Here is a 27,706-nt window from a genome sequence, read left to right on the forward strand (position 1 = left end):
CAGCTGTAACTGTGACCAAAACCTAGTTTTACAATAGCACTAGAGAATTACGACAGTGCTAGAGACAGAGCTTGGTCTCTTGCTTCCTACTGCAAGAGGGCTGGGCTGTTTCACAGAAGTAATGCAGCAAGATTCCAAGCACACTGGACAGGTCTGTTACAGGCTCTGACAGAATATACCCTCTTCTTCATGTAGTATGGATCATAGCTATAATGTGAAATCACATAAGCAAGATCCCACGTATAATGTGGACATTTGAAAGCAAGCTGAAATGAGGAAAGCTATCCCATTGCTCCAAAGGGACACTGGGTGGTACAAAGCAGAATTACAGTGTACTCTGAAATGAGACTATGGCTTAGTACACTATACCCGGTACACAATAACTGAACAACTGTCAATGGATTAGCAAGTTTAACTCCATTTTCACTCTCTCTGCACACCAACATTACCTGTAGGTTCCTTGGGACACACATCAGGCAGTGACTGCACAGGTCGAAAGCGTTTCGTGGCATCCATTTCCTTTTTAAAGAAAGCATCACTGCTGTTTGACTGAGGCACTGGTGAAGAACTGTGGCTTGATGCCATTGCATAAAATCACCACTTGGTAAAAGCTAAATAAGAAACAATAAATATCAAGGCTTTAATATAAAGATGTGGTTACAGACTGTATGAAAACAATGACACTCCACCAGCTGCACAGTCATTTTTTAACTGCAACACTGACATTTCATCAGTAACGGGAAAGATTATTTTAAAGGTGAAAATTAAAAGCAGAATGTAACTTCACAGCCTGTTGTCTCCCACACTTTAAGGTCTGGACAGTAGCTTGTTCTTGCATGCAGGACCAATAAAATTGTGCATTTAAAAAAAAAAGACTTTCAGGCAATTCTTCCTTTCTACTGCTGTAACTGCTGCAGCCATACTGCACACGTTCACAGTAGAACTGCCTCACTGGTAGCAGAGAGTTTAGGTAGACAAATGTAGAGCCCTCCACATCACACAGCCTTTCTACCTACAACACTCAGTGACTGCAGGGAGCACATCACCTTTTGCATCTGGTTCTCACCCTGCTTTTGATATCTTCGGGGCTGCACTCCACAACAACCACAACAGCTCAGGCAGGGCAAGGAAAAAGACACTACTGATGTCAGTCTCCAAAAAACTGCTTTGCAGAGCAGCAACTACTGGCAGCTAAGAAAAACCTCAGAAAAACTAACCCATTTGCAGGACGGGCTTAGGCCATGATTAAAAGACCACAGGTGAGGGAGCTCACAAGCCCATGTCCACCTCAAAGAGGCTTCCTGCAACTGCTCTACTGAAGAGATGGGCAGAGCATCCTGTGAGAGGTCTCACATGCCACACTCAGTGAGATTTAACCACAGTGAGATACATGCCTCAGTGAGACAGGCAACGGGTGAAGGTGGGGTATTCTGTGTCCTCACTGTTGCACTGTCTTAACATTAGGACCCCAGCAACAGGAGGTTTGCTTTTTTTCCCCAAAGGAGGAGGTATTCAACCTATATTCCTGGTTCTGACAAGCAACAGCTACCCACAGATACCATATATTATTCATGATTTCTAGTAATTGAAATAATCAGATTTCAGACAAACCAGAAAAGCATGAGCAGATACTACCCATACAACACATACATATTTTATCACCTAAATCAGGAAAATTGACAATTCAACTTTTCATGGCTTCCTAGTAAAATAAACTATAATTTCAGCATTAAAAGTATTTGCAGGGAGTAGACAATTAAAAAATAATTCAAAAAGCTCTGGAGTAAGGAACATCCCACTAATTTTCAGCTTTCAGGATTTTAAGCTCCCAGTTTGAAAATAAGCAGCCTTACAAATTTTACACCAGGGCTGAACAATGTAATGAGTTCTTTCCATCTGTAAACAAAGCTGCATTTCCATCAAAGTATGGGTTGAGTCAGTAGTAAACTGCAGACCTATTAGAGGTTTGAGAGTTTATTAAAACACCCCCATAATGTACAGCTCAAAGAGTGCCCATTCAAAGGGAGTGATATGATTCCTCACCTTCAAAGAGAACTAAACACAGCTAGCAAGATCTTAGTGTTGAACTATCAACCCTTAATGGACACCTAAATTACTCACTACTCTGTGAAGGAGCACAAAAAGATAAAAGGCCTATTTTATCTTCAATCGCTGAAGTGGGCACCAAAGGATGAGCGTACATCAACGTGTCAGCTTCTAACAGCACCACAAATCTCATTTGGAACAGAAAAAATAAAAGTTCTACTTTCTAAATGAGACTGCAAGTGTCCTACAGAGTAACTCAAGAGAAGAGTTAAGATACCTACAGCTGTAATAGAGCATCCTAATGAACGGGCCCATAATGACTAACGAACATGTATTCTGGCCAAAACACCGTCCACTGGGTACCACTTGCTTCTCTCCCTTTCCATCTGACAACACAGCAAGACAAGGAGGATAATGTGCTTCTACTGTTACTTTTAAAAGTGACTTTTTGAAAGTCAACTAAAGTTAGAAACAGAGCAGCAGGACCCTTTCTAGAAATGCTGCACAAGGACTCAAAATCCGTCTCCCAGGTTCTCTTGGAAGGGGATTCCCTTCCTTCTTATACCAGAAAAACTTCCTAGTCAAGATAAAGAATGGCAGCACTAATGGAAATCTGGAAGTCAGAAAGGGAAAAAACCCTTTCCAGGCATCTGACAGACCTTCCCAAAATATCATAAAGCACCAGTTCCTCTCCCCAAAAAGCTCCAAAGAAACATTTTGCTCTACTACTATTGTTGCATGTCCATGTTCTTATGTTCTTCCCTTGACACTTCCAAAACAACTTCTTTCTTTATGAAGCTTTTCCCTAACGTTTTTGGGGTGCTTTTGTGAAAAAAATCTAGTATACGTTAATGACAAAACACCATCATTATTGCACTCTTAAAAAAACACAGCCAGTGCTGAGTTACAATGAGCAGGTCTCCTAAAGGCATACAGTAAATTTATCTGCACTTGGAACTGCTTCAAAGTTCTGCATTTGCAGCTTTTCTCCTGAAAATGCCTCTGTAATATGAGACACAGCCTGCTCTAGCCAGATGTATGAGCAACTAAGGCAATTTGTCGAAAGCACTGAAATCTCGTACTCTTGCTAGCAAGTCTTTCGTTAAGCCTCACATTTTTCCCCATAATGAAGCATATCCTATGACACGAATTGTCTCAACTACATAAATCTCAGTGGAGAAAACTAACTGTTATGCCAGTCCAAGATTTAAAATAAAAGACAACACCGAAGACTAGCTCAGTATCTCAGCTTTTCAAAAACAAACTATGCCTACTCTTGCACAGATTACTTATTGCCATAAATTATTCACATTGCCATTGTACAGACAAATCTTAAAATAGAACGAAAAGAGCACAATAAAATATCAGTGCAAGCAGTAACCTTCATACTGTTGAGTGAATTTCAACAAGATATAAGGATTCACAGGCAGAGGCCTTCTTAAGTGGCACGCAATATGATGCTGTACTAAATTATTCATAGTTAGCAGCTATTCTAGTAGCCTCATAAGTCAGAACCTTATAGATAATTAACCTGACTGAACAGCCACATTTACACAGGAATAAACCCATCTGTACTGCCCGAAACCAGGCATTCCTCAAACTGCAGTCCTTAAATTAGCTTAAGAAATACCACTTCAGGGAAAGAAAACTAAACAATATTATCTGAATTAAATTTAAATTACAAAGGAATCTGTGACAAGCCTATACAAAGACAAAAATCCTGTCTTATACCTGAACCCTTCTGTGTATGCTAACCTTGCACGCAACTGAAGAACAGTTTAATTTGTTCACCAAGAGAACAGCTATTCTTTGTGCTACACTACTAAACGTTTTAAAGACAAAGCAATAACCAACCTTCTGAATCAGCATTTTAAAATATGCAACTATATATAAATCTGCTGATTTGAGCATGAAAACCCCATAAAACAACTCAGTGTTAACATAGAGCAAAACTGCTGCAGAATATTTTCACTCAGTCAAGTTTCAATGCAAGTGCAATGCAGGTAAATGTAGTTAACTGCATAAGCTGTGCAGAATGAATTATGAAATGGTGAGTCCCCTGAGCCTCCTACTTAGAAGAGCATATGCGCAGCAATAAGAATATGCAACTGTGTAACTTAATGACATCAATATTTAAATTATATAGGGATAAAATTGGGTTAGATTAGCTCTGTTGTCTCCAGTAATCACCATAATTTACTGGCATTTTATCTAGCAATGTGTATTACTAACACAATAAAAAAGACCTTTAGGGGTTAGATACAAGAGTAATGATGGAAGTTGGAACACATGATAATGGCTGTCTCTGCAACATGCCTTCAATATATTAAATTTATTTTGCACACTGTATTACTTCCCTTAGTTAAAAAAATGACATTAAGTCAAATGTTAAAACATATTTTTACAAAAAAATAAAAAATAAAAAAACAACCACTGCAACAACACAGTTTTGATGATTTGTATTTATGGTATTTTTACAGCCCCAACACATGAAGATTAACATTTCATACTCAATCTTACAGCTTCCTCTTAAAAATCCCCTTGTTCAATAACATGCTCAGCAACTGTGATATGACATAGCTGTACAATGTACAGCATGGAGTAAAATGGGAAGACAAACGTAATAACCACATGCCTGGATACTGTGTAGTCAGCAAAGTAGAAGATCTGTGCAGTTAGTAAAGTATTAATCACACAAATTTTAAGAAGCTAATTCTCTGATGACTACACTATGACTCTTTGAGTTTCACACCTGAGGTTTCAGCAGTTAGAAGAAAAACACAACAAAGTGTATTACTCAGAATTAATTACACAGGATGGTTATAACTCTTGAGCATGTGCTTGTTTCTGTAAGTCTTGAGATTAGCAGGAAGTTCTTGAGAAACTGCCTTTCCATAGTGTCATTTGCACACTTTGTTTTTCAGATGGTAAGTCTTTGCTGCCAAAACATCCAGTGTTCGCTCTACATAAACACAGTATTAGAGAAGCTGTAAACTAAACCTCACCTATTCATGGACATTAACTTTGTTGCTTCCTCATTTCTGGGCAGTTTCACATTAGCACTGTCAAACAATCTTCTATTTCTTACTTAAGGTACCAGCTTTCCATGAGTTAGTAATTTTTATTGGGAATTTTCATGTGCACACACTTAGGTTTGTAAAGCTGTAATTTGTATTAATAATAATACAAATATTAATACAAATGTAATTTGTATTAATAATAATACAAATTAGGATTTACGATCCAGCACAACCCCTGCAAGGTGCCTGAAGTCTCAATCCATGTACTGAAGAAACCTGTATTTCTCCCTTCTCTGTGCTCTCCCTCCCAAATGAAAATAAATCTACAACCTAGTAATACCTTCAACTTAAATTGGTAGTGTTGATAAGTTAACTGGTATTACAAGGGACACCCAAGAACATGCTGCTTATTAGCTCCAGCTATTTATACAATTCATAGAATGTGCTCTCCAAACTCAATTCGGGCTTCAAAAATAGCAACATCTGAGAAGAAAAGCTAATCATCCAGGGGAGACAGCCCAGTGCCTCCACTGACCACACAAAACTGAGCAAGTTCTCCATTAAGTATTCCACATTGTCCACAAGAAGCCGCACTTGGACACCACTAGGTACTTTCCAAGAGGTACCCTCTGCATTTCAAACGTAAGGCAAGAAGTTTCTCTATGAATATGAATGGCATGCTAAAATCACTGCTGCTTTTCATGGCTTTGGCAACAAGAGTGAAATCAAAACATTTTAAAGTACTGCTCTGGTTACCCAACACCCTTTGGAATACAAAACCATCAGAAGCCACCCACAAATCACCCTAAAGCAAAATATTTTACCATTTCTAGAAGTGATAAATATCAAGGATACTTAAAAGGAAAAGGATACCTGAAATCTAGCTACAAGAGAAAAATGCACACGGGATTCCTTCCAGGACCTTGACAACTAACAACATGCCTGTTATTGGTCTAATATATTTACTCTGTCCTCAAAGGTTAGCTTTCCCACGCTGTTATAGAGCTCATTCTGCTAAATCAGCAGGATTTAACTCTCTAACAAGGAAACCATGGTATGAGCAAAGTACACACCACCTTTCGAAGACTGTGAACCAGCCTGGACTAACACAAGCTTTCCATTTCTTTCAGCCAGCTGAAATCCCTCAGGCTGAAATTTCCACCCTTGTCCCTGTGCCCCAAGACGGACATCCCTCGTTCAGTGGAAGAGCCAAAAAGGTTAGCTTTCAGCAGAAATGTTTCAGCGGTTTCAGAGAATGAGGTTAAGGCTGCGGAAGCTGTTCTGCTAACACAAGCTCTTTCTGAACACCTATTTCCATCCTGGGGCTTTACAGTAAGAAGCAGATGATTGTCAGGTGGACAACAAGGCTAGAGTCAGAGGGACTGTGACTTGTCCCTATGGCAAGCCATCTGCATTTGACGCATTCTCCAACAAACCTCCATACACAACTTGGAGAGGAGCCTGTGTCAGTCCAACCTTTCTGAAAGCCTAACAAATATACATATATTTATATTCATATATTTATATTAACGTATTTTAATGCATCCCACACATCTTTTAATAGAATCCCAGACTTCATGTTCCCACACTGAGGGTATGCCTTCTCTGCAGAGTCAGCGTGAGTGATGACCCTCTAGATTAGCCTTGCTGGTACGAAAGCAGGCTGACAAGGAAGCTATTTATGAGTTACGTGCATTTCTCATCAGCCCTGCTCAGCCACATGTGCTGTTACGATCCTGCCCATTCTGCAGCTCCTTGGACAGTGCTGAGCTGAGCCAGACTGTGCAACTTTCTCAGCAAACTGCATAATGGGAACTGTGGAAAAGCAAAAGCACTTGAACAGCTTAAAGAGCAATGGCACCACCACCATCCCCTTAATCATCTCTTTCATAATGCCATCTTAAAATGTTCCTCCCAAACAGGGAAACAGGCAAGAAGTGATCTGAATACAAAGAAAGAACAGGACAGCTGCATCTCCACTGCAAAGCACTGTGGGTAGACTGCAAGGCCAGGGTCAAACAACACCTCACTTTCATGTTCTTATATTTTGTATCGGTTTCTTTTGCCCTCTCCAGCTGAAGCCACTTTAGTTAAGCTTCACTTCTTTAAATACAAGATCCCCTGAAAAAAATCATCTCAAAAGCCCCACCACTAAATAACATAGTTATTTGAATGCATGTCTGCACAGGTTATTTAGAATAATACACAAGTGTAAATATTTTGTCAAAAACTGGAAAGCAATTTATCTCCCTGGAGACAAACTATCTTAAAAGTAGTATTTCACTTTTATTCAGGTACTGAACAAAATAATTAAATGAAACATCTGTGATATACCCAATGTACTACTTCTCATCCAGAAACCTAACTTCCCAATGCTGAACACTAACTTGAAATTGGAAGGCAGTTTCTATGCTGAAGAAACAGACCTCCCTACAGCTATTTAGGTCATTATGTGTCAGGCTCTTCCATACCAGGGGTGGTAGAATCACTCAGGAACATAGAAATACGTGGGTAAAGAAAAAGCCTTGTGGTTAGTTGCCCACACTATCACACAAGATGAGAGTGAAATCCCTTTGTACTCCTTTTTTTGCAGGCATCTCATCATTACAGTGTGCATTATCCTCTCAGAAAATGCTGAAATATGAGCATCTCGGATAGCTCCTCAGAGGTACATGCAGCTCAAAGAAAGATCAAGGAGCCTCAGCTGGCATTCCAAGCTAGAAGTCTGTCAAAGGCAGGGACCACAGAGCAGTGGCATTTCGAGGAAAGGTAGAAGAACCGCACCAGCCCAAGCAAGAATTCTAACACTAACGTCCTGACTTCACAAAAGGAGTCTGACAGAAGCTGATGCAATCTGCACCAACATTAAGTTTCCCTGTGCAGGCTCTCCACTTGCTACCTTAAGCAGGATTAGGCTTGGTTTGTTAATCTGAAACCAATTTTCTAAAAATGTGACTTCTTATGAGAATCACATCTTTCCAAAGCCTTACCAAAGCCCTGAACAACTGCAAGTAGCTATGAAAGAGCCAAATAAAACTACGCAATACTTTTGACATTATGCAAAAAGCCGAGAGTAGGGATTATCCAAAAGCAGGCACAGCAGAGCTCATAGCAAGTCTTACTGAGTGGTCTTGACACAGATACCAGTCCACTTGCAGGAAGAAGAAAGTCACTCTGTAGGGCAAGTACTCAGCAAACAAGATCATCCAAACTTAACCTTGGGTGAGCAACAGAAAGTGCCACCAATGTTTGTTGATAGTTCCTGTGGTGTTCATACCAACCCAACAGCAGATCAGATTGAACACCTGCACTCACTTCCTTTCCATCCCTCAAATAGTTTCTATTTACAATAAGAATATTTCTATAAACATGAAAACTAGTACGGTTATGCTACATTTAGATTCATAGAATAGTAAGGGTTGCAAAGGACCTTAAAACCATCTAGTTCCAACCCCCCTGCCATGAATGCCAACAAATAAAAGGAAGATCTTACACCACTGCTTACTGTAACCGTGTAAAACGGATGAGAACCCACTGTCATAATGCAAAGCACCAGACATGCTACTCCAACTGTAACACTCTACTTTAAACACACACGCCTCCAAAGTGGCTCCCTTTTTTTAAGAACCAGATTAATAGGTGAAATATCCTAGCTTTTTCTCTATCCAAATATGAGTATTTTGGAACATCTGATGAGTAAATCAATCCACCACTTTTGACTATGAGGGAAATACATTAAGGATTCCTTACCTTTTGAAAGACTACTCAGATCTTTTTTTTAAACCTAGTTCCTAGGTGAAGTGGGTGCAAAAAGTTAAAAACACAGGGAAGACAATTATCAGATGTGCTTGTAAAGATTTATTTGTACTTAATAATATAAGACAAAGGCAATATGCTCACCCTTTCTTTTTTCAAACTACATTCATAAAATAAGATGAATAAGAAATTAAGTGTAATAAGATAAAAAAAACCCAAAAGGAAACTGAGCCTCCCAACTGGAATGAGGGTCAGATGTTTGTGGCCCTTCACTCCTCTTCTTAAGAAACTTTCAGCTCCTCATTTCCCCAGATGTCTGAAGAAGAAAAGCAGAAGTGGCTTTTACACAGAGTTGCTGCCCCAAAAGAAGAAACAATACCTACATGATTCCATTTCCCAACTTCTTCCTGCTCAAACTGCCAAGGAGCAAGTCTGTGGTCTGCTTTCTTCACTCTCTCTCATGGCTCCTGACACTCCTCGGGCAAACAATATTCCCATTCAATCTTTGAAATGCACATCCCCTTCTCCTGTGAAGTTTGTGCTGTCAACACAGAGGCAAAATTCCTCCACACCTGCACCAGACTCCTACTACAGAGAAGACAGTACTGAAGGCACAGGGATGTCAAATGGGATGGAAAAGTTAGAGCCGCTTCCTAGAGTGCAGCCTTCAGACCTCACTGGCGAGGCTGCCCACATGATGCACAGCAGCTTTGGCTTAGACAACTGTAGATCTCCTGTCAATTAATTCATTTTAGGCATTGTTTTCCTACCCAACAGAAGCACCATCCTTTGCCCAGAGGATTTCAAGGGAACTATAGCTTTTGTCTATGCACAGTTTGGCAAAGAGTCATGCTGGCTCTCATGCTAAAGTAGTAATTACTGCAGCCTCTACAACAATTAATGCACTGCAGTCAGGTTTTTTAGAAAGAGCATTCTTTTACAGGCCTGCAGAGCAGCTGTGGCTACAGAGGGCCACAGCTGTGCAGAAGACTGTAGGCCTTCCTCTCCCTCAGGACTCCATCAGATAGGGTACAGCAAGACAGTAAGGTCAGTGTAACACCTGCACTTGAAAACTCTCAGAACCACCACACATGCAAATCTGTTGTCAAATAATATTTTTACATACTATAAATAGGTACTTTACGCTTTTGGGATCACTTCACACGTCTGGGATCACAAGGAAAGGCTAGACAAAGCTTTGAGCAACCTGGTCTAGTGGGAAGTATAGCTGCCCATGGGAGGGGAGTTGGAACTAGATGATTTAAGGACTTTTCCAATCCAAACCATTCTATGATGCTCTGTAACAGAAATACTAAGTATTTAAAGAATATAAGAAAAAGAGAGAAAGAAAAGAGAATCAATACAACACTGAGGTCAAAACTGGTCAGTCAAAGAGAAAGTTATTTTTTTGTTGAGTGCAGGAGGTTGGTATTTTACCAACACATATGGGTATTTCTCTCAATAGTACATACTGTGTTTGAAGAATTACAGTAAAGAATGCCAAGAAATTATGTTTGTCTATAAATCCAGGAACTACTGTGACTACTACGGCTTTTGGAACCAACAAATCCTTTAGCGCTCCACATCCCAGTCCATCCCGGTTGCCATTAACACAGGTGCCAGCACTACAGATTAAAACCCCCAAAACTTGCTCCAAACATCACTTCCCCTCACCAACCGCTTACAACAGCCGTGCCTGACGAGGAGCCGGCCGCACCTTAGCGAGAACACGCCGGCAGGATCGCAGGGAGGCCGTCGTCATATCTCTCCCCGTCGCATCCTATGGAAAACTGCCCGGTGGTCCCAGAGCTTGGGGATGGCGTGTTGGTGACCTGCGTGAGAGAGCCCACATGAGGGAGGCCCGCGATGGCCGTGCTCGGGGCGGCCCACCACTGACACTGCCACACACGCTCCGTGCTTCCCTGCCAGGCACGGGCACCGCTTCCAGACACCGCCCGCTTCCCACCGGGGGTTACCATGGAAATACACAACCCGAATTCGGGGAGAACCGGGCGGCACCCCCCGAGCCTCGAAGCTGGCGCCGCTTCCCTCACGCCCTCCTCCCCTCCACACGGCCCAGGCCGCCCCCTGCCCTCGCCCCGCGGAGGGCCCGGCCCGCAAAGACAAAGGGCACCCGGGGAAACTCAACTTTCCCGGCCGCTCCCCGGGAGAGCCCCGCGGCCGCGGGGGAAGGCACCTGCGCCGCGGCCTAGCGCCGGGCAGCTTCCCGCTGCCTACCTGCGGCGCCGGGCGGCCTAGCGCGGCGCCTCCGCGGCGACACGTCGCTCCCCGCCGCGCAGGGCAGGGCGGCGCAGGAAGGGCCCGGGCGGCGACGGCAACAGCAGCAGCGGCGGCGGCAGCGGGAGGGGCCGAGGCACCGCCTCTCCCCGCCGCCCGGGGGAGGAGCCGCCGCCGCGGCCGGCGGAAGGGGCTGCCCCTGTCCGGGCGCGCTGGGTTGATGGTTGCGTCTCTGCTGGAGCGGCTGTGGGTCTTGGTGCTGGGCCCGTCCCGGGGAAGCTGCAGGGTTGAGGTGGGGACGGGGCCCGCCGCCGTCTCCGGGGGCGAGGGGCTCCGCTGTGCCTCACGGCCGGGGCGCCGCCATTTGAGAGGCCGCACAAGTGCCCCGTGGCCAAAGCACCACCATTTGAGGGTCCCCACAGCCGAGGTGCTTCCACAGCAGAGTGTGACGGGTGCCACAGATGGCCCCGGTGGGGGAGCAGGGTCTCCTTAGGGCCGTGGAGGCCTTGCGGGCTCCCTCCGTGCCAGCAGTGGGCCGCAGCAGCCAGGCTCTGTGGTGGCAGCTGCTCCTCCATGGGTTTTGGTCGCTGCCACCGCAGAGTGCAGTGGTGGGGAGGTTGTGCCAAGTGGCCATGGTCTTGCTCAGAGACTCTAACCAGGGGTTGTACTCGGCAGTCCCTGGCTGGTAACTTGTTATTCAGACTCACATTTTAGGCTCAATTCTCCATCAGGCTTCAGAAGATGCTGAAATAGGTAAGTTAGGTCCCAGTAAGCAGAACCTGATTGTACCTTCAGTGCTCTTAAATCCTCAGCCATAGCACTGTGTTAGTCAACAAAAGGTATCACAAGACAGGGAGGCTCTGATTAATTAACAGCAATAATTACATTGGTGTTGATGACCAGAGACACATGAGTATGTGGGTATGGGCCACGTATGTGGAAATCCACAGGTTCACACCCTGGCTTGCATCTTGCTAACTCATTTCTGTGCCTGCCCCTGTGCTGACACCAGGCAGACTGGTATCACCCCAGCTGGGCTGGAGATGGCTTTTTGCTCCTCGGTAGCTGATGCTGACAGACATTTGTTGGGTACAACTTGTTTTGCAGACTTTGGACTGTCACTGGGATCAGGTGCTTGGGAGTCACATGGATTCTACAATGGCCTCCTTGAGAGATGTGTCTGACCTGACCTATGTTCACCCTTTAGCTTGGGACACTCATTTGTCAGACAGCAGGCTCCTGTCTTAAGTTTGTCTCTTGTCACTAATGTACTAATAGCAACAGCAAGCTGCTGACACCTATACTGACCCCATGCCAGTCGCCAGCGCAGCAGGCTGGGGTGTTTGCAAGAGAAGGAATGAATTGTAGATGCAGAAGAAATACATGCTTACACACATAAGATAAACAAATACCAGGAAGAAAGTACAAGAGAACTGTGGAAACACTTTGTTCCCCACACAGCCCCGCATTAAGGACATTATTTGCTTTGTTCCAGACACTGACTTGAGGAGGCTGCATACTGTGGTTGCAGTATCCTATTTCATTGCTCCCGTCAGACTCAGTTTGCAGCATGCCAAAAGGCTGCATCAGGCTAAAGATATGCACTAGCATCTTTACCACAGCCTGTGGAAGGTTGATCCCAAGGGATAACCAGGTTTGGCCCATTCAAAGCATAGACCCATCAGCAAGCAAACCATTGTACATCCCGCAGTAGAGGCTGTGGCTTCAGGTGCGTGGATGTTGCGCTCACAGTGTAAACTGTGTGGCCTCTGTGTCACTTCAAGGCTCCTTTGCTACTGCTTTGCCTCCAGCTGCAAGACTGACCCAGGCAGTCACACCAGTGTACTGCTGCTGGTATCACACACCTCGGCTGCCATTTCCAGTGGGACCACTCTCCCACCTCACGTTCCCATGGACCCGAGCACTAGGCTGTCACGGCTTTTGGACCCAGACCATGGAACCTCTTGAGTCACAGCTATTTGTAGGAGCTGCTGTCCTACCCAGAACACAGTTATCTTCCTGGGGGGTTGTGGAGCGCAAGTCTGATGTTAGCTCTGCAGACCTTAGGACACTGCAGAAAGGAACACTTCATAGAAGTAGGTTGGAGGATTTCATTATCATTTGCCAATGGGAATTTCTGGCTGCTTTTTTCCTGCTTTCACTGCTTAATTTCACTTTCTCAGGCCGCCACACATCTGGGTGAACCAATGGGCCCCACGTTTCAAGAGTGTGAAATATTGAGTAATGGCATGGGGCACAAATAGGGATCTTAAGATGCCTAACCATGCAATTCCTTCCCTCTCACTTGCCTATCGGCAAGGCCCAGAAGGCCTGATGCTACAAAGCCAAAAAAACTCACCCACAACCCACATGGAAAAGCATGAACATGGGGAGACCAGCCCAGGACACTTCCCTGAGATAATCACAGCCTCAGCTTGCACATCTTGCAGCCCTAGTTGTGCAACATCACCATTTATTGAGGGCACAGGGAGTACCTTCAAATCCCTTTTATTTACAGCATGAGGACAGCTGTTTTCCAATAGTCACAACATTCCAGCCCTGTTTGCAAGTGGTCATTTCATGCCCAGATGGAGGTTTGGGTGTTTTTGTTGTTGTTGCTATTGTTGATTCGTGTTAACGCCCTAAAACCACAACTGGAGAGGGAAAACTGCTGCTGTGCATCCCAAGCTTTTTGCATCAGAATATCCCTGGCTGTTTTTACAATGCCCGTGGCTCGCAGCTCATGCAGCACCAAGCTTTTCATTGCAAAGCTTATTGAAAGCACAGCTTAATGTGCTCCTATGCAGACTGAAGGCTACTCAGCCTGGCCTGCTGACTGCTGATCACATGTGTGTGTGATGGTCTGGGAGACACTGGTGTAAGCTGAAATAGCTCCATTTGCTGCTTTGCATGTGAAATTGCAATGAAATCTGATCTCATCTTACCCAGCAAGAGGTTTATACAATGAGCTTAAAGAGCAGAAAATGTGGCACGACCAGAAAGAAATACTAGTTGAATATTGCCATTACTTCATAACTGTTGGCTTTAACATCAGTGATCATCACCACCACTGTTGCACCCTCTTTACATCCATTGTACCTTTCCTAGACAGCTTTAGAAAATAAAGATGTACCTTCTCATGCTTCGAAATACCGTCTTTGGCTTACTGAGGTGTTGGAATTAATAAGAGCTCAGCACAGCTCAAACAGGATTTACTGAAAGCTGGAACAGCAAAGGAGTAAAAAAACCCATGTTAAATATGAAATGCTTGTTAGGAAGCCAATGGGAATTTCTCTGCACAACCTGCAAATGTCACTCACAATTTTTTCATAGCATCTTTTCCACTACCTGGCAGAAACCTCTTTGTCCATGAATCTTAACTGCGCTCAGACTGCAGACACAGTGAACGTGTTTCTCATGGGGAAAGTGTGGTGGGTTTGGGTTGTTTCTTTTTGCTTGGGGATCACATTAGTTGCAGTCTGTCTTCTAACCGCTACAACAAGGCACAGCTGCAATAAAGTGAGAGATCATGGGCATAACATAAAACTGATCAGGGTGTATAGATCCAGACTGCAGAAAGACTGAGTTTGCAGAATTTTCTCACATGGATAAAGTCAATGAAATCACAGAGGCTGTGGGAGGGATGGAGGCTGTGTCAGCCCTGTCCTCCACCACGGTTCTGCTTTGTGTTACTTAGTGTTGTGTCAGACGAATGTCCTCAGCCGTGTGGGCTGAGGTTGGCGTTCCTGCCCTGCTGCCTCATCGTTGCTGCCAGCTGGGTGGGGGTGTCCCCACGGCTTCTGCAAGCACTCACCAGTGAGATGGAAAGTTTGGGTTTGCCCCAATCACACTCATTGTTTGCTTCCAGCAGCCTGACTTTGGAAAGGGACCTAGGAGTATCTGCATAACCACTTTACACTGGCAAAGAGACAGATGGGAGGGGATAGGAAAGGAGGGGAAAGGGGAAAAGAAAAGGAATCCCCAGAAGAGGAGTGCTATGGGTGGTTATTAACTACAGATGCTAGTTGTGAAGGGAGTGCCCTTCCCACAACCTCAGTGATCGATCAGGTTTCCCCTCACCAGCCCTGCGGGTCAGCTTGAGGCTGAAGGTGAGTTCTGCAGTGTGGATACTATTTTCTGTGCCTCACTTGGATGAATCATAGGCTGACACACTTGACACTGCAGTGTGTCTGATCCTGGTTTACAAATAGAGCTGGGGCCAAATCCAGCTGTGTAGGACTGACCTCAACACTCAGCTGCTGGGATTCAGAACTCTGATCTTGAACCATCTTCACCCAAGTCTGGGAGACATCCTGCCAGGTTAATCTCAATTGATTACTCAGAGCAGCTTTAAAAAGGAATTCTGCATCACTCACTTAGCATGAAATGACCTTTATGTAGAGCTGGACTTAGCGCTCAGTTGACATTTACCCAGGAAGTACTGATCTGGCTGAAAACCTCAGGTCTGTGTTTCTCTTTCACCAAAGAGGCATGTTCAAAACCGCGGTGATTAATTTTGCCAGAGACACAGGGGAAAGCCATACCCTCAAAGTGACCTTTTAGCCATGCCCCCTCCCATGACCTTTAATATTTCCCAGTTGCAATGAAGAGAGCCTTGTTACCCGCTCACACAGGGAAAGTAACAAATTGTTTGATTTCGTGTTTGATTTTCTACCTTGTGCTTCACTGACGTTATCTCTGAGTTAACGTTACTGTTCTGTTGCATTTTGTATTAACAGCAAAGCCCTCTGTTCCTTTTGAGAAGAATAAACTAATGCTGCATAATATTTGTGGACCAGAAGGAAAGTTTGACAGAGGTGCAGTTCCCTCCCACTGCTTGCTTTTCTGACTGTCATCTTTTGGCTAAACACCACAGCAGCAGTAACAACGCCAGTCCAGACCAAGATACCTCCTCCCCCTGGATCCGTAGGATACTCGGTGCGTGATTTCTAGTGACTTTGAGAAGAAAGGCTGGCTTAAACTCCCCCAAGACACACAACCTGTCTGCTCTTGTGAACTCTCATATTTGCAGCCTGAATGCGCTGACGGTTCTTTGCAGATAAGAATGGCCATTGGTTTACCAGCAGAGTTGGGTGAGAAAATTGTGAGTCAGTCAACCATAGTTCACTTGATGTGTTGTCTGTCCACCTCTTCAAGTACAACTTGTTTCCATGAAGTATGCTTTTATGGTAAGCCTTCTGACTGCAGCGTTTCAGTTACCTCTGCTTCCTTCTGATTGCCAAGGGCCACGTTGGCTTTGCAGGGAAGCGTGACTCAGCGCTGCCAGCGTGGTACAGTGCCCCGGTGATATGAAATGACAAACATCCTTATTCCTGTGCATATGGGACATAGTCCTACAAAGTCTCTCCTAGGTAAACAAGTCCAATCCCCAGCAGTTTTAGCCAGGAAAAATTTTCTACTGCTACTTTTTCAGCTCTGTGAGTTAAATTGGCATTCTTGAAGAACAACAGAAAAATGACAGGGTTTTTTCCTACACTCATTCTGGTTCAGAAGTCTTCCTGGAAAAGAAAGAAGGGAAACAGTGGGTTTTGCGATGTAGAAAATAAGCAGTAAAAAGAACAAAGTAGCTCAGTGTTTCCCACATACGAGAGAATGCAAGAGACAATAAAAAGTGAGGAAATGCGTATTATTGCTCAATGGCAGAACTAGTAGCCAACTATTGTAAAAGCTGGGTTATCTCTAGTAATATCTGGGCTCCTTTCCTGGGATGCTGTGGTATTTTTAGAAGGTCCTTGCTTGCAGGGTTCTGGTATCAGGAGCCTTCAGAAGCTTTCACAGAAAACCTTTGCTCAGCTTGAACTGCAAGTAAAAAAATGAACAAGGTATTTGGATCCGTAGGGAATATGAGGGAAAATGATGATTAAATGTAATTAGAGGGGCAGGTCCCCCTGGAACACTTTGTGTAGTGGGTAATCTTGTCTCTAAAAGAGCAGCATTAAACAATGACAAGAACGACCAAAGATCAAGGAAAAGCTCTCCTTGGAGGAAGCAAAGGGTATAAAAGAAATATATAAAATAACACTGCAGAGAGAGCAGATGGGGAGTTTCTGCTCTTCTTGTCTTCAGTGATGTGAAGGGATATTAAGACTGAATTTTTCATGCCAGTAGCGTGTGTAAGTGGAGCGTGGTGCTCAAAGCCACAAGAAACCTTTCAAGACAGGGGCTTAGAAAGACATAGAACAGGTTGGCAGTTTCATAGAGCAACACTAGGGGCTTTCAAAATTAACACAGATGACAATTTTGAACCAAATGCTAGCTATTAGAGCTCAGGATCAGACCCAAGTAGAGAAGACAGATGGCTGGCCCACCTCTGTGCTAACAGGCCACCACCTGACATGCTGCATCCTTGCTAGAAGCAAGATACAGGGCAGGATGGTTGCCTGGTCTAACACTGGAGGACAATACCCATTTTCCTTCAGTGATCAGAATGAGCTGGGCCACTACTGCATGCCAGGGCGTGCAAAGTGTGAGAAGAAGGGGACTGCAGGAAGGAAAAGTGGCTGTATCAGGGTAGTGGAGGTTAATAGCTCTGTCTAGGACAGTTTCTTAGCAGACACCACCAAGACACTGTCACAACATGAAGGCGGCCCATAAAGCAGGGATGCTAAATCTCTCCCATTGTTCCTAAATGCTACAACATTTATTCCTCCATATCTGCAGTGGTAGTGGAGCTCCTTCTGGCTCTAAGACATTCCTCAGCACATTAGACATGCTGCAGATGTATCTGCGTTTAACCCAGTTTCTTCTTGGTACTGTCAGTCTCCAGTAGAGAGGCTGCATCAAATTAAAAGCTCTTGCTTCTGTATCTGGAGTGAGCACAGTTTATCAGATGCAGCTTGTTCTGATGAAGTGGAGTACATTAATACCTGAGTCATCAGGGCCTCTGGCTTTTTTATGTCAGCTTTCCAGGCTAGCTTTGTTATGTGCAGCACTCCCTTTGAATTCGGCCACTGCCACCCTAACATTACAAAAGGAGGGATTCTAGTGGGATGCTTTCAGGGAAGTGTAATGGGAAACAGTCTGGTCCGAGCAGCAACTCCAATATCATCAACCATGGACTCTGAGCTTCCCTTTTAAATTAAACAGCAACATGGGAAGTTACTGAAAAACACAACAGATTCCCCTGTTGGGCAGCAAAGAATCACTGTGTAGAGACCAGGTGTATCTGATGCATATGGAATTCACCATTAGCATTTACTTGAATCATCCACAGGGATTCAGCCCTCCAGCTTTGCTGGATCTATGTAAGTCTTCTCCTTTCACAGCCTGTAGACTCATTCTCTAATCCTGCTGCTTTTTGAGATACTCCTGAAGAAGCTCCTCTCTCTCTCTCATGTCTTTTTTCTGCCTACATCACATCCTGGGTGTTTTCACCAGCGTTATCCACACCTTTGTACTGCTGGCAAATACTTACCTCTTTTTTATTGGCTTCCCTCCATCCATCTCCACCATGTAGGCTTGAGTACCTACCATCTTGAGCTGACCATCTCTTCAGCAATATATGATCTTAGACCTCCTGACCACTGTAACAAAACACAGCCAAAAATCAGTGATTTTCCTTGGCAGACCTCACTGTTTCCAACCATCCTGGTATCCCAGAAGCAGCAAACCATCCTGACTTTACTGAATTTTAATGTATTTGGCACCACTTGGCAGAGGGATGGACAAAAACTGCATCTCCTATGTGCATCCTTTTCAGCTGAGCATGGGTGAGAGGTGTTTGATCCTTAAAGGACCCCAGGAACATGTCCCTGCTGGAGTTCCCGTGCCATAGCCATGCAGTAAGTTTCATTTACAAAACTAGCAGGGTGTCAGGAGCTCCTGTCCTTTATTCCCACCTTTTCCCATGCTAACTTGTTTATTTGAAACAATTCTTTCTGACCCCTCTATCTTTACTCAGGCAAACTAAACACTCTTCTTTCTGAGATTACTTGCGAGTCAAGATGTGCACGTTCAAAGCAAGTGATGATGTGGACTGAAAAAGATTAAGTAGTACAGAAAGAGCAAACCAAGTTGGTGATGTCTAAAGAAGGTACCAAGCATGCAAGGCTGGGTTTTTAGGGACTTTCAGAGGTATTAATTAGATTCTAGTTTTACCACAGGGTTCAGTACAGATTTTGGTTTAAAGATCAGAAATAAAGGCCCTGTATTATAGATGGTTTTCTAGGCTTGGTGCTCCTCTAGGTTGCAAGGTCCACAGGTAGAGGATACAGCCATAGAATCCCAACCAAGAAATGCAGGAGTGGCCAAGCTAACTTGCTGCTATCTTAGATATCACACACATACCACTGTGAAGAAAAACACATACCTTTATGAATTATGTAATTGTACAGCTGAGAGGCTTTAGAAGCACCTGGGTACCCAGACTGAACTGAGGGAGCAACACACTGTCCCCTTGCAGCAGACTACTCCACTATCTCTGACCTTGACTGGGAATCCCAGGGATTAAAGCAGGTGGGGACCACAAGACTAATACTTTTCCTCTAAGGGCATGATTTTGTAGGGATAGGCAATAGCCATTATTAGGAGAGTGATCTGTGGGGAAAGCGTCAACAGGCATTTTAAGCACACAGTTTGTCTTTGCTTGTCTTAACCCTGCTTCTACCCTAAGCCCACCACAGCTTCAACGTGACTACTATGATTTGATTTAGGTCGGATTTATTTCCAGCAACCGCGCTGTATTACAGCAGATGGCAGCCTTTCCCCGGATTTCCAGAGACGAAGGGTACCTGCATTTCAGACAATACATGTCTTTTCTTGTCTCCTGGTGTTTGCTTGCGCCCAGCAGAAGCCTCTGTAGGAACTGAGTAACAGGATCGAAGAAACTAGAGATTGAAACAAGACTGAAATCACCTCCTTGCATTAGAAGTGCTTGGCTCCTCACCAGAGGCCTGATCAGCTGTTGCACCATCTCTTTATTCATCTAGGGCGATGTTTCCCTTACAGCTGGTATCAGAGCTTGAAATCAAAGTAATTAAAACCCCACGTTAGTGCATTTCTTCACCTTGACAACAGCACACAACAGAAAACACATCATACTTTGTGGGCAGCATGTCAAAATCAAAGTGACATTTTTCAGTGCTTGACTTAGTGAGATGTTTGTGCATATTAAAAAGCAACTCTGTTAGAAGACCTACAGCAGCTGGCTGAATAAACTGTGCTGTGGGTGAGGCCTCCAATTACTTCATCTGCTGGTGACTGTTCAAAAGAGCCTCGCATACACTCTGTGGATTCACCCAGCCCTGAAAAGAAAGGAGAAAAGTGATCAGCACTCTTCTGTCCTTCCCCTTGTTATTCCCTGCTCGAAGAGCCAGAACAGGAATGCTTATAGGGATGTGTCTTACTGAGATGACCACAGGCACACCAAGCTCTTTCTAATACCCTCTGGATCCTGTGGAAGCATTTCTTACTACCACATGGTAACTCCCTTGTCCATGCTGTGTTTTTACACCTACCTTACTGGTATTAATCAGTGCTAGTGGTCTGTTTCAGAAGCACGATAAGGGTGCAAGATGCCTTCCTCTGGGAGGTTGCTCCTGGTGCAAACACAAAAGAACACAGATTTACTTCTGCATAGGCTTTGTCTGCAATTTCCACTTTTTATCCTGCTTCTGTTCTCACAGAATATGTTAATGGCATCCAGATGCTTATTAACACATTTCACAGTAACAACCAGAGACAGGAAATACAGGCCAGATGAGGAAGAGAGCAGCTTAAACAATAGTTAAGAGAGATGAGAGGAATTCAGAGTCAGCAGGGACAAGTAAAGTTTACTCTGGAGCCTTCAAGAAACCAATCAAATGGCTGTCAGTGGGCGACTGCATGAACTGCAAGGGACAGGAGAGGGCCCAGAGGGCCAGAGAACCTCTTACCAATATCTAGGGAGACACCCAAATACAGCATTAATTAATCTTAAAGGCCCACATGATCCTAAAGCAGTACAGGCTTACAAAAACAAGCCGTGTCTATCCAGCTCCGTTTCTCTCTTTGATAAGGCAGCTGGCCTGGCACCTAGGAAAGAGAAGTCACAGATGTGCTGCATCTTCACTTGAGTTACCCTGCCTCATGCAGCCACCAAAGGAAACGGTCTAGACAACGTTACTACAAGGTGAACAAGCGAGCGAGTTGTTTATGCTCAAGGTGTAACGTTCATCACATCCCCAGCTCTTCATGTCCCTGACAGCCACCACCATGGGAACACTGGCTCCCAAAATCCAGCCCAAGAGGCAGGAGGCTGCATTTCTGTGCATGTACCACAAGGGATGGGAGATGCAGGGAGAAAGTGTTAATTTCACACAGGAAATCGCCATCGGTGAGGAAACGACCCAAATTCCCTACATTATACTCAAGGTCCTGGCATTCACGAGCATCTTTTCCTTACAAGACATGTGCAACACCCACCCCCATTTCAGCCTTTAATGAAAGAAACACTTAAAATACTCTTCCACCAATCTACCCAGCCTGCAGACTGCTGCTCACATGTGTCCCTCTGAGGAGCCTTTTCATCCCTTGTGAAAGCTGCTCTCCTCTTTCCCAGCTCTGTAGAGAAATCTGGCTAACTACAAATCTTGAGGCCATTATACTGCAGTTCTCCCGTCGTCCTGGCTCCATTCATTATTAATAGCTCATCATTAAACTTTAATAAATTGAGTGTCAGAGGTTTAAGGCTTGTTAGGCACCTTTCCTCCCTTTTTTTCTTCCAGGTCCATTTGTTGGATGAGTTCATTCAGTGTTAGGTGGGGGAAGCTCTTGGTTGATAACAGGCGTACCGGAAAGTTGTAACATCTTTATTTCCACACCCTGCAGAAGTGCTTGAACACGACAGCTTTGGCTTTGAGCTGTTTTGGGGGTTTTGATATGAGAAAACAAAGAAAAGCCCCAAACAATAGGAAAGTCTTTGGTCTTGACTTGCTCTTTATTAGAGGGGGAGTTGATGAGCTCCAGCTTTGTTCATTAATGAGCTGGTTTCACAAGGAAGAGGCTTGGTTGTCTAAGACTGTTGGTCTGTGTAGGACTGGACCTAATACAGGATCTGTCCTCCAAAAAGCAGCAAATTGGGGGTGCTCCGGAGAAGCACAGAAGCCCATGGTAAGGAGGGAACATCTCCATCCCGTTTTTCCGGGTGGAATTTGCTCTATGCCCATCCCATGGGTGCACAGCCCCACTCCCGTGTGCAGCAGTGACACTGTCAGCAGCACTAGTACTCGCTTGTGTAGGGTTGTTCTGGTGTGGATCATCCCCTTCACCTTGCGGTTAAAACCTGAAAGGACTCTGTAGAAGAGCCAAATTGCTCCATGTTCTACTCTCAGGCACCCAAAATTGAAATGCCCTCCAATGGGTAGAAGTATACAGAAATGAAGAACCATCAAGGGTATTTTTCACCAGTGGAGGAGGTGGGGAAGAGTCTTTGGAGGTCACACAGCATTCAGGACACCAACAGGGACCTTCTCACTTCACTTGGCAAGTGGAGAGCCTTGGGGAGGACACGGTGAAGTTGAACGCAGTGTTCAAGATACAGAAGGAAGAACCCCAGCATCCTGGCAAATGCAGCCTATGAAGATCAAAGGGAGAAGAAAAGGATGAGAAGAAATATGCTCATTGCCTTCAACTATGTAAAAGGCTGCTAGAAGGAGGGAGAAAAAACTATTGACTCCACATTCTATGGGGGGAACAAGCAGTAATATACTATAAGCTTTCCTTCTGGGGCTTTAGGTTGAAGATGAGCAATTTCTCACTAGGAGGATAGTTGAACGGAGGAACAGGCTGCCTGCAGAAGTTGTGGAGCTCCAGCACTGCAGATTTTCAAAGGGTAAGTGAAATGAACACTTGCAAGCAGGATTTGAGCAGAACCGACCCTGCCATGGAGCAGACTAATGCAGGAGAGGACCTTCCATGGGTCTGTGAGTACATTATGACCACAATGTGTTTTTAAATGAGCTGATGAAAAGAAGCTCGCATCTAAAATTGGTGAAAATGTTTTTTGATGGAACCTGGGAACTCTCATTGTTGGGTTTTTTCCCTTTGAAATAGTAGGGAAATTCCAGAGACACTGAGATCTGCTACTCAAGAGAGCCAGAACTATCATTTTAGACTAACTCATCTGACATCCCTACTGAGCAAAATAAAGAGAAAGCTGATCAGTGCTCACACGTAAAGGAAAATAACATAATGAAAATCAACATGGCTTTTTCCTGAAGAAAAACATCTGGCAAACCTGCTTTCCTCCTTTAAGATAACAAGTTGGGCAGATACAAGGCAGTCGCAATGGAGTTCTGTAAGGCGTTTGTCTTGGTACAGAGAGGCATTGTGAGTAAAAGATTAGCACTGTCCCCTATCAGAAAAGCCCTTATTAAATGGATTAGCTGACAGCTGCCCATGGATGGGGCAGAACCACCTGTGAGGTGCTTGGACCTAGCACTGCTTCATGCTGCCACTCAGATTCTGGGAGCAAACATAAGGTGATGGCTGACTGGATGCGTACAGGATGGAGCACCTCTCCTCTGAGGAGAGGCTGGGAGAGCTGGGGGTGTTCAACCTGGAGAAGAGAAGGTTCCACAGAGACCTTATGGATGCCTTTCAGTTCTTAAAAGCAGCTTATAAGAAAGGTGGGGAGAGACTTTTCAGCAGGGCCTCTTGCGGTAGGACAAGGGGTGATGGCTTTAAACTAAAAGAGGGGAGATTCGGGCTGGATGTGAGAGAAAATTCTTTACAGTGAGGGTGGTGAAACACTGGCTCAGGTTGCCCAGAGAGGTGGTGGATGCATCATCCCTGGAGACATGCAAGGCCAGGCTGGATGTGGTTCTGGGCAACCTGATCTGGTTGGAGGTGTCCCTGCTCACTGCAGGGGGGTTGGACTGGGTGAGCTTTGAAGGTCCCTTCCAACCCAATCCATTCTGTGAGTCTAGGATGTAAGGATCTGGCAGGTGGCAAGCTGGGATGAGAGAAGTAATTCAGAGACTGCTCCTACCCAGAACACACTGTGTAGCATTTAGGACTGAGAGCAAAGGTGGGTTAAATACCCCCAACCTGGGGACTCCCACAGCTGCTCTTCTCTTCCCCTGCTCTGCCCTGGGGAAGACAACCTGTGACATCCCACCTTTATACTTCTGTAGTGCGAATCAAGGCCAGGTTGGATGGGACTTTGAGCAACCTTATCCCATGGCAAAGGGGGTGCAACTAGATGAGCTTTAAGGTCCCTCTCAACCAAACCATTCTATGACTTAGCCATTAAATTACGCTCTGAAAGACTGTTTGGGGCCAGCAGATCCTAAGCCTCTTGCGTGATACCATTCAACACATTTTTCACTGCAGGAACATAAACACAGCCTTGGCTCTATTAACCATTAGCCTATAAAGATCAAAATATAACAAAAAGCAGGCACACATGGTCTATAAATATATTTATGCTGTTGTGAGGAACGCTAATCCCAGCATTCCACAGAATGAAAACCACTCCACTGGATAAATACAGTGCATTTGGCAATGTTGTTTTAAAGACTGAGGGAGGGAGTGATTTTTCCCTTAGGGCTGGCACGGGCTCTACCAGAGGTCCCCTTTTGCAAGGCCCTTGCCCCGGCTCTGGCGATGGCTTTCCCTGGCAGGCAGTTGCCAAGGAGTGCGACATGAGCGACAGGAGCACTGATTCATCGACGCCCAAAGGCGCTTCCACACACACCTTCTGCTGCTGGAGAGCAGGCGGGGTGAGATTTCCAAGGGATAAAGAGTGATGCTGGCAGAAACACTGACTAACACTGAGAGCACCCGGAGCAACGGCGGAGCTGAGGTCCCGGCGTTGCTCACCCTGCTTCTCAAGCCACGTTGAAAGCATCCAGTACCCATGCTCTGCACTGTTATAGGGCATTTCAGAGGCCTCCTGCTGTAGCTCCCCTTCTGAAGTGAAGCAAGCTGACTAAATGGCTTGAGGCCCTGGCAGCTTTGTTCTGAAGGGCCTGCACTGGCTCTGCCTGGCTCGCCATCCTGGCCACCAGTTGTATGGAAGGGGCAGCAGATGGGATGTGCCTGTGTTCCTGTGACCCATCTCGGACATTTCTCCTCCAGCAGTGGTAGAGGATGGCACCACAGGCTCATCCCATGGTGGGACCCATGGACATGTCCTCATGCAGTCCACAGAATGGCAAGCTGGGCAAGTGACAGCAAGACCTCTCAATGCACCACAATCTGGAGCCTTTCATCCCCTTTAAAGTCACGTTTTGGGCGACTCTTCAGGCAAAATGAAAGCGGGCACACCAGCATCCCAGACCTATGGAGACGTGAAAGAGTCAACTGGAAGCACAGGCCAGCGAGAGACAAAAAGAGGCCAGTTAAAAAGCCAGGTTGGCTCTGTGTTGCTCAGGGCTAACAGAACAGATGATGGCATCGCTGGAAGCTGCGCTTGCTTTTAATTGTCCTCGTTCCACTGAATAACTAATTCTCTCCTCCTCCCACACGGCAGGGAAAAAAAAGACAGCAGCATGGGTTTTTGGAAAGGAGGAGTTGACTCAATTCCTCTCCTACAGCGCATGACAGCGAGCTGCAGTTTTTAGCCTTGCATCCAGGCAAGTTTAGAATATCACTGCATGCATTTGTTTTGTTTCAAGTCTTCTGGGATCAGCTAAAAATACTGTTTTGGAGAGAAGAGGATATGGAAGCACTAAAGGCTTTTGTGTTCACTCAGCTCCTAAATTGCAGCCAAGCAAAGGGAGTAGGGAAGGTAGATCCCATTTGTAAAGTGATTGCATTAAAGTGTTATTTTACAGGTACCAGGGAGCTGGGATGTGGGAGGTGCTGAGGATCTAATCCAGGGAAAGCCCAGAGATGAAACACTGTGCTTACAGCAAGACTCATCCTGCATGGGGCTGATGCCCAGGAAAACCACTCCTTAAGCTCTTCCCTTATCCTTGGCCAGCTCACATTAAACTGGAGAATGATGTCAATGCATTAAAAGTCATATATTTCAATAGAAACACTTTAAAAGTAATCATAACCACGATGAACGTGAATGAGAAGCTATCAGATGAGCTGCAAAGTGAATCTGATTTAACTTTTAGGGGGGGCTGAAGCAGAAACAAAAGGGACAAAAGAACATGAGCTGTTGACAAACAGACAGGATGATCCTGGGTGTTAGTAGTGAAGAACATGTATAAGGAAGCTTCCTCCCCAGGTGAGTTAACAGCATACTGCACTTCTCATCTGCTCTCTCCGTGCCTCATGCTTTGTGTGGCACACTCATGGGGAATCCTTAGGAGTCCATCATGTGCTGCAGAGGGGAAGCCTTTTAATGAGATGCTTTCAATATGCAGAGATAAAACAGACAATCCTGGCACAAGTTATCACTCCAAAGGACTCTGTACCCTCACCATGTTTCTGAAAGGCACCACATCTCCAGTAGCAATCTCAGTACGGAGCTGTTGTTATGTATGTGACAGCGTAAAGGAAGGAAGTCAAAGCAGATTAATAATTCACTGCTGCCTCAGAGCCATTTAGTGACACTAAATCAGCAAAAGCCTTCAAAATGAAAACATCACGATATTGCAGGCACTGCCAAATTACAAAGGACATGCCTCTGCCAGCAGGAAAGTGTTTCTCTGCTTGATCCATAAGGTCACTGGTGCCCACGCAGAGGATGCGAGATGTCTCAACCCCTGCGTGATAGCGATGGGCCCTCATCAGGGGCAGCAGAATTGGGTATCTGCTGGTGCCTTCGCTGCTGCCACAAGTGCACCCCTAGCAGCAGAGCCAGGCAAGCATCACAGGCCAGAGAATAGGGTGATGCCGGTGCTGGTTCCCGTTCCAGCCCTGCAAGAGGGGCAGCAGGACAGGGATGGAGAGCGCTAGCAGCCAAACCAAGAGTGTCAGGGAGCTCTTGCCTGCCAGAGCTGGCGCTTTGCCTCCGGTTGCTCATCTCCTCCCCGGCTCAGCCTCAGGGGATGCAGCCCCAGCCAGGGCCCAACCTGGTCCCACACAGGGTTCTCCCCGGGGGCTGCTTCACAAAGTCTTTTACTGCAGCTGTGGAAGGGGCCGTATCTGCCGGGGCAGGAGGGAGGAGGATGTGCAGCAGCTCGCAGGGGAACCAAGGCAGCTCATAAAGATTCAGGCACTGGAGCTTATGGCTGAAATGTAAAGCCTCAGGCACATGTGAAGCTACGGCAGGCTCTGCAGTCCCCAGGGCTGTGTTAGGTATGGCTGCTTGCACAGGGCACCAGCTTGAGGAAATAAACGCATTTTTCTTCTGCTCTTTAAACCTGTCCCACCTTTTTCTTTCAGGAGGGAGACAGGACCAGACCAACAACTGGCAGCTCCCAGCACAGCTGAAGCAGGCTGTTCTTCATGCAGTAGCACACATCGGTGTTTCCCCGGCTCCGTGTACGTTACCATGGGATACCGCATCCAACAGCAGGGCTTGACACAGCGCTGTTCTCTGCAAGGAAACGGGGGCCTCAGCTCTTGCTGCTGCCCATGCAGAGGCCACACTTGCCACAGAGCTGCTGGCACAAGTCACTGGAATCACTGCAGTTCCCACAGAGATGCTTTCCCAGGTCTTTCTCACAGGATGCACAACAGCGCATGTACAAGTGATCTGTAGCCACAAAACAGCCTCAGAAGCTGCATTTCCAAGATGATCACAG

General features: G+C 45.4%; 1 protein-coding gene and 1 long non-coding RNA gene across 7 annotated transcripts in view; both read right to left on the reverse strand.

The window, feature by feature from the left end:
• VPS54 (VPS54 subunit of GARP complex) overlaps positions 1-11,202 on the reverse strand; it is a 51,658-nt gene extending 40,456 nt beyond the window's left edge. For 2 of the 5 annotated variants that reach the window (XM_061356197.1, XM_061356192.1), the window contains exons 1-3: positions 11,061-11,202; positions 10,540-10,654; positions 450-611 (exon numbers count right to left, since the gene is read on the reverse strand). In XM_061356197.1, the coding sequence (XP_061212181.1) occupies positions 450-585 (136 nt within the window). In that variant the 5' untranslated portion in view covers positions 586-611; positions 10,540-10,654; positions 11,061-11,202. Of the gene's footprint in view, positions 1-449; positions 612-9,961; positions 10,086-10,500; positions 10,655-11,060 lie in introns of those variants that run through there. The other 3 variants (XM_061356193.1, XM_061356194.1, XM_061356196.1) reach the window with 3 other exon arrangements.
• Positions 11,203-16,144: 4,942 nt separating this feature from the next.
• Positions 16,145-27,465, reverse strand: LOC133213735 (uncharacterized). 2 transcript variants are annotated; one of them, XR_009725864.1, is made up of 5 exons: positions 27,332-27,465; positions 20,537-20,617; positions 20,219-20,323; positions 19,811-19,906; positions 16,145-18,604 (listed from the first exon to the last, which is right to left on the reverse strand). It is a non-coding gene; the product is annotated as an uncharacterized LOC133213735 (long non-coding RNA). The 2 variants fall into 2 exon arrangements; XR_009725863.1 differs by having other exon boundaries at positions 19,811-20,323.
• Positions 27,466-27,706: the final 241 nt, after the last annotated feature.

The sequence above is a fragment of the Neopsephotus bourkii genome, unplaced genomic scaffold, assembly GCF_033783945.1.
Source record: "Neopsephotus bourkii isolate Nb327-2 ecotype Australia unplaced genomic scaffold, CSIRO-AGI_Nbou_v1 NB_845, whole genome shotgun sequence".
Classification (NCBI taxonomy): domain Eukaryota; kingdom Metazoa; phylum Chordata; class Aves; order Psittaciformes; family Psittacidae; genus Neopsephotus; species Neopsephotus bourkii.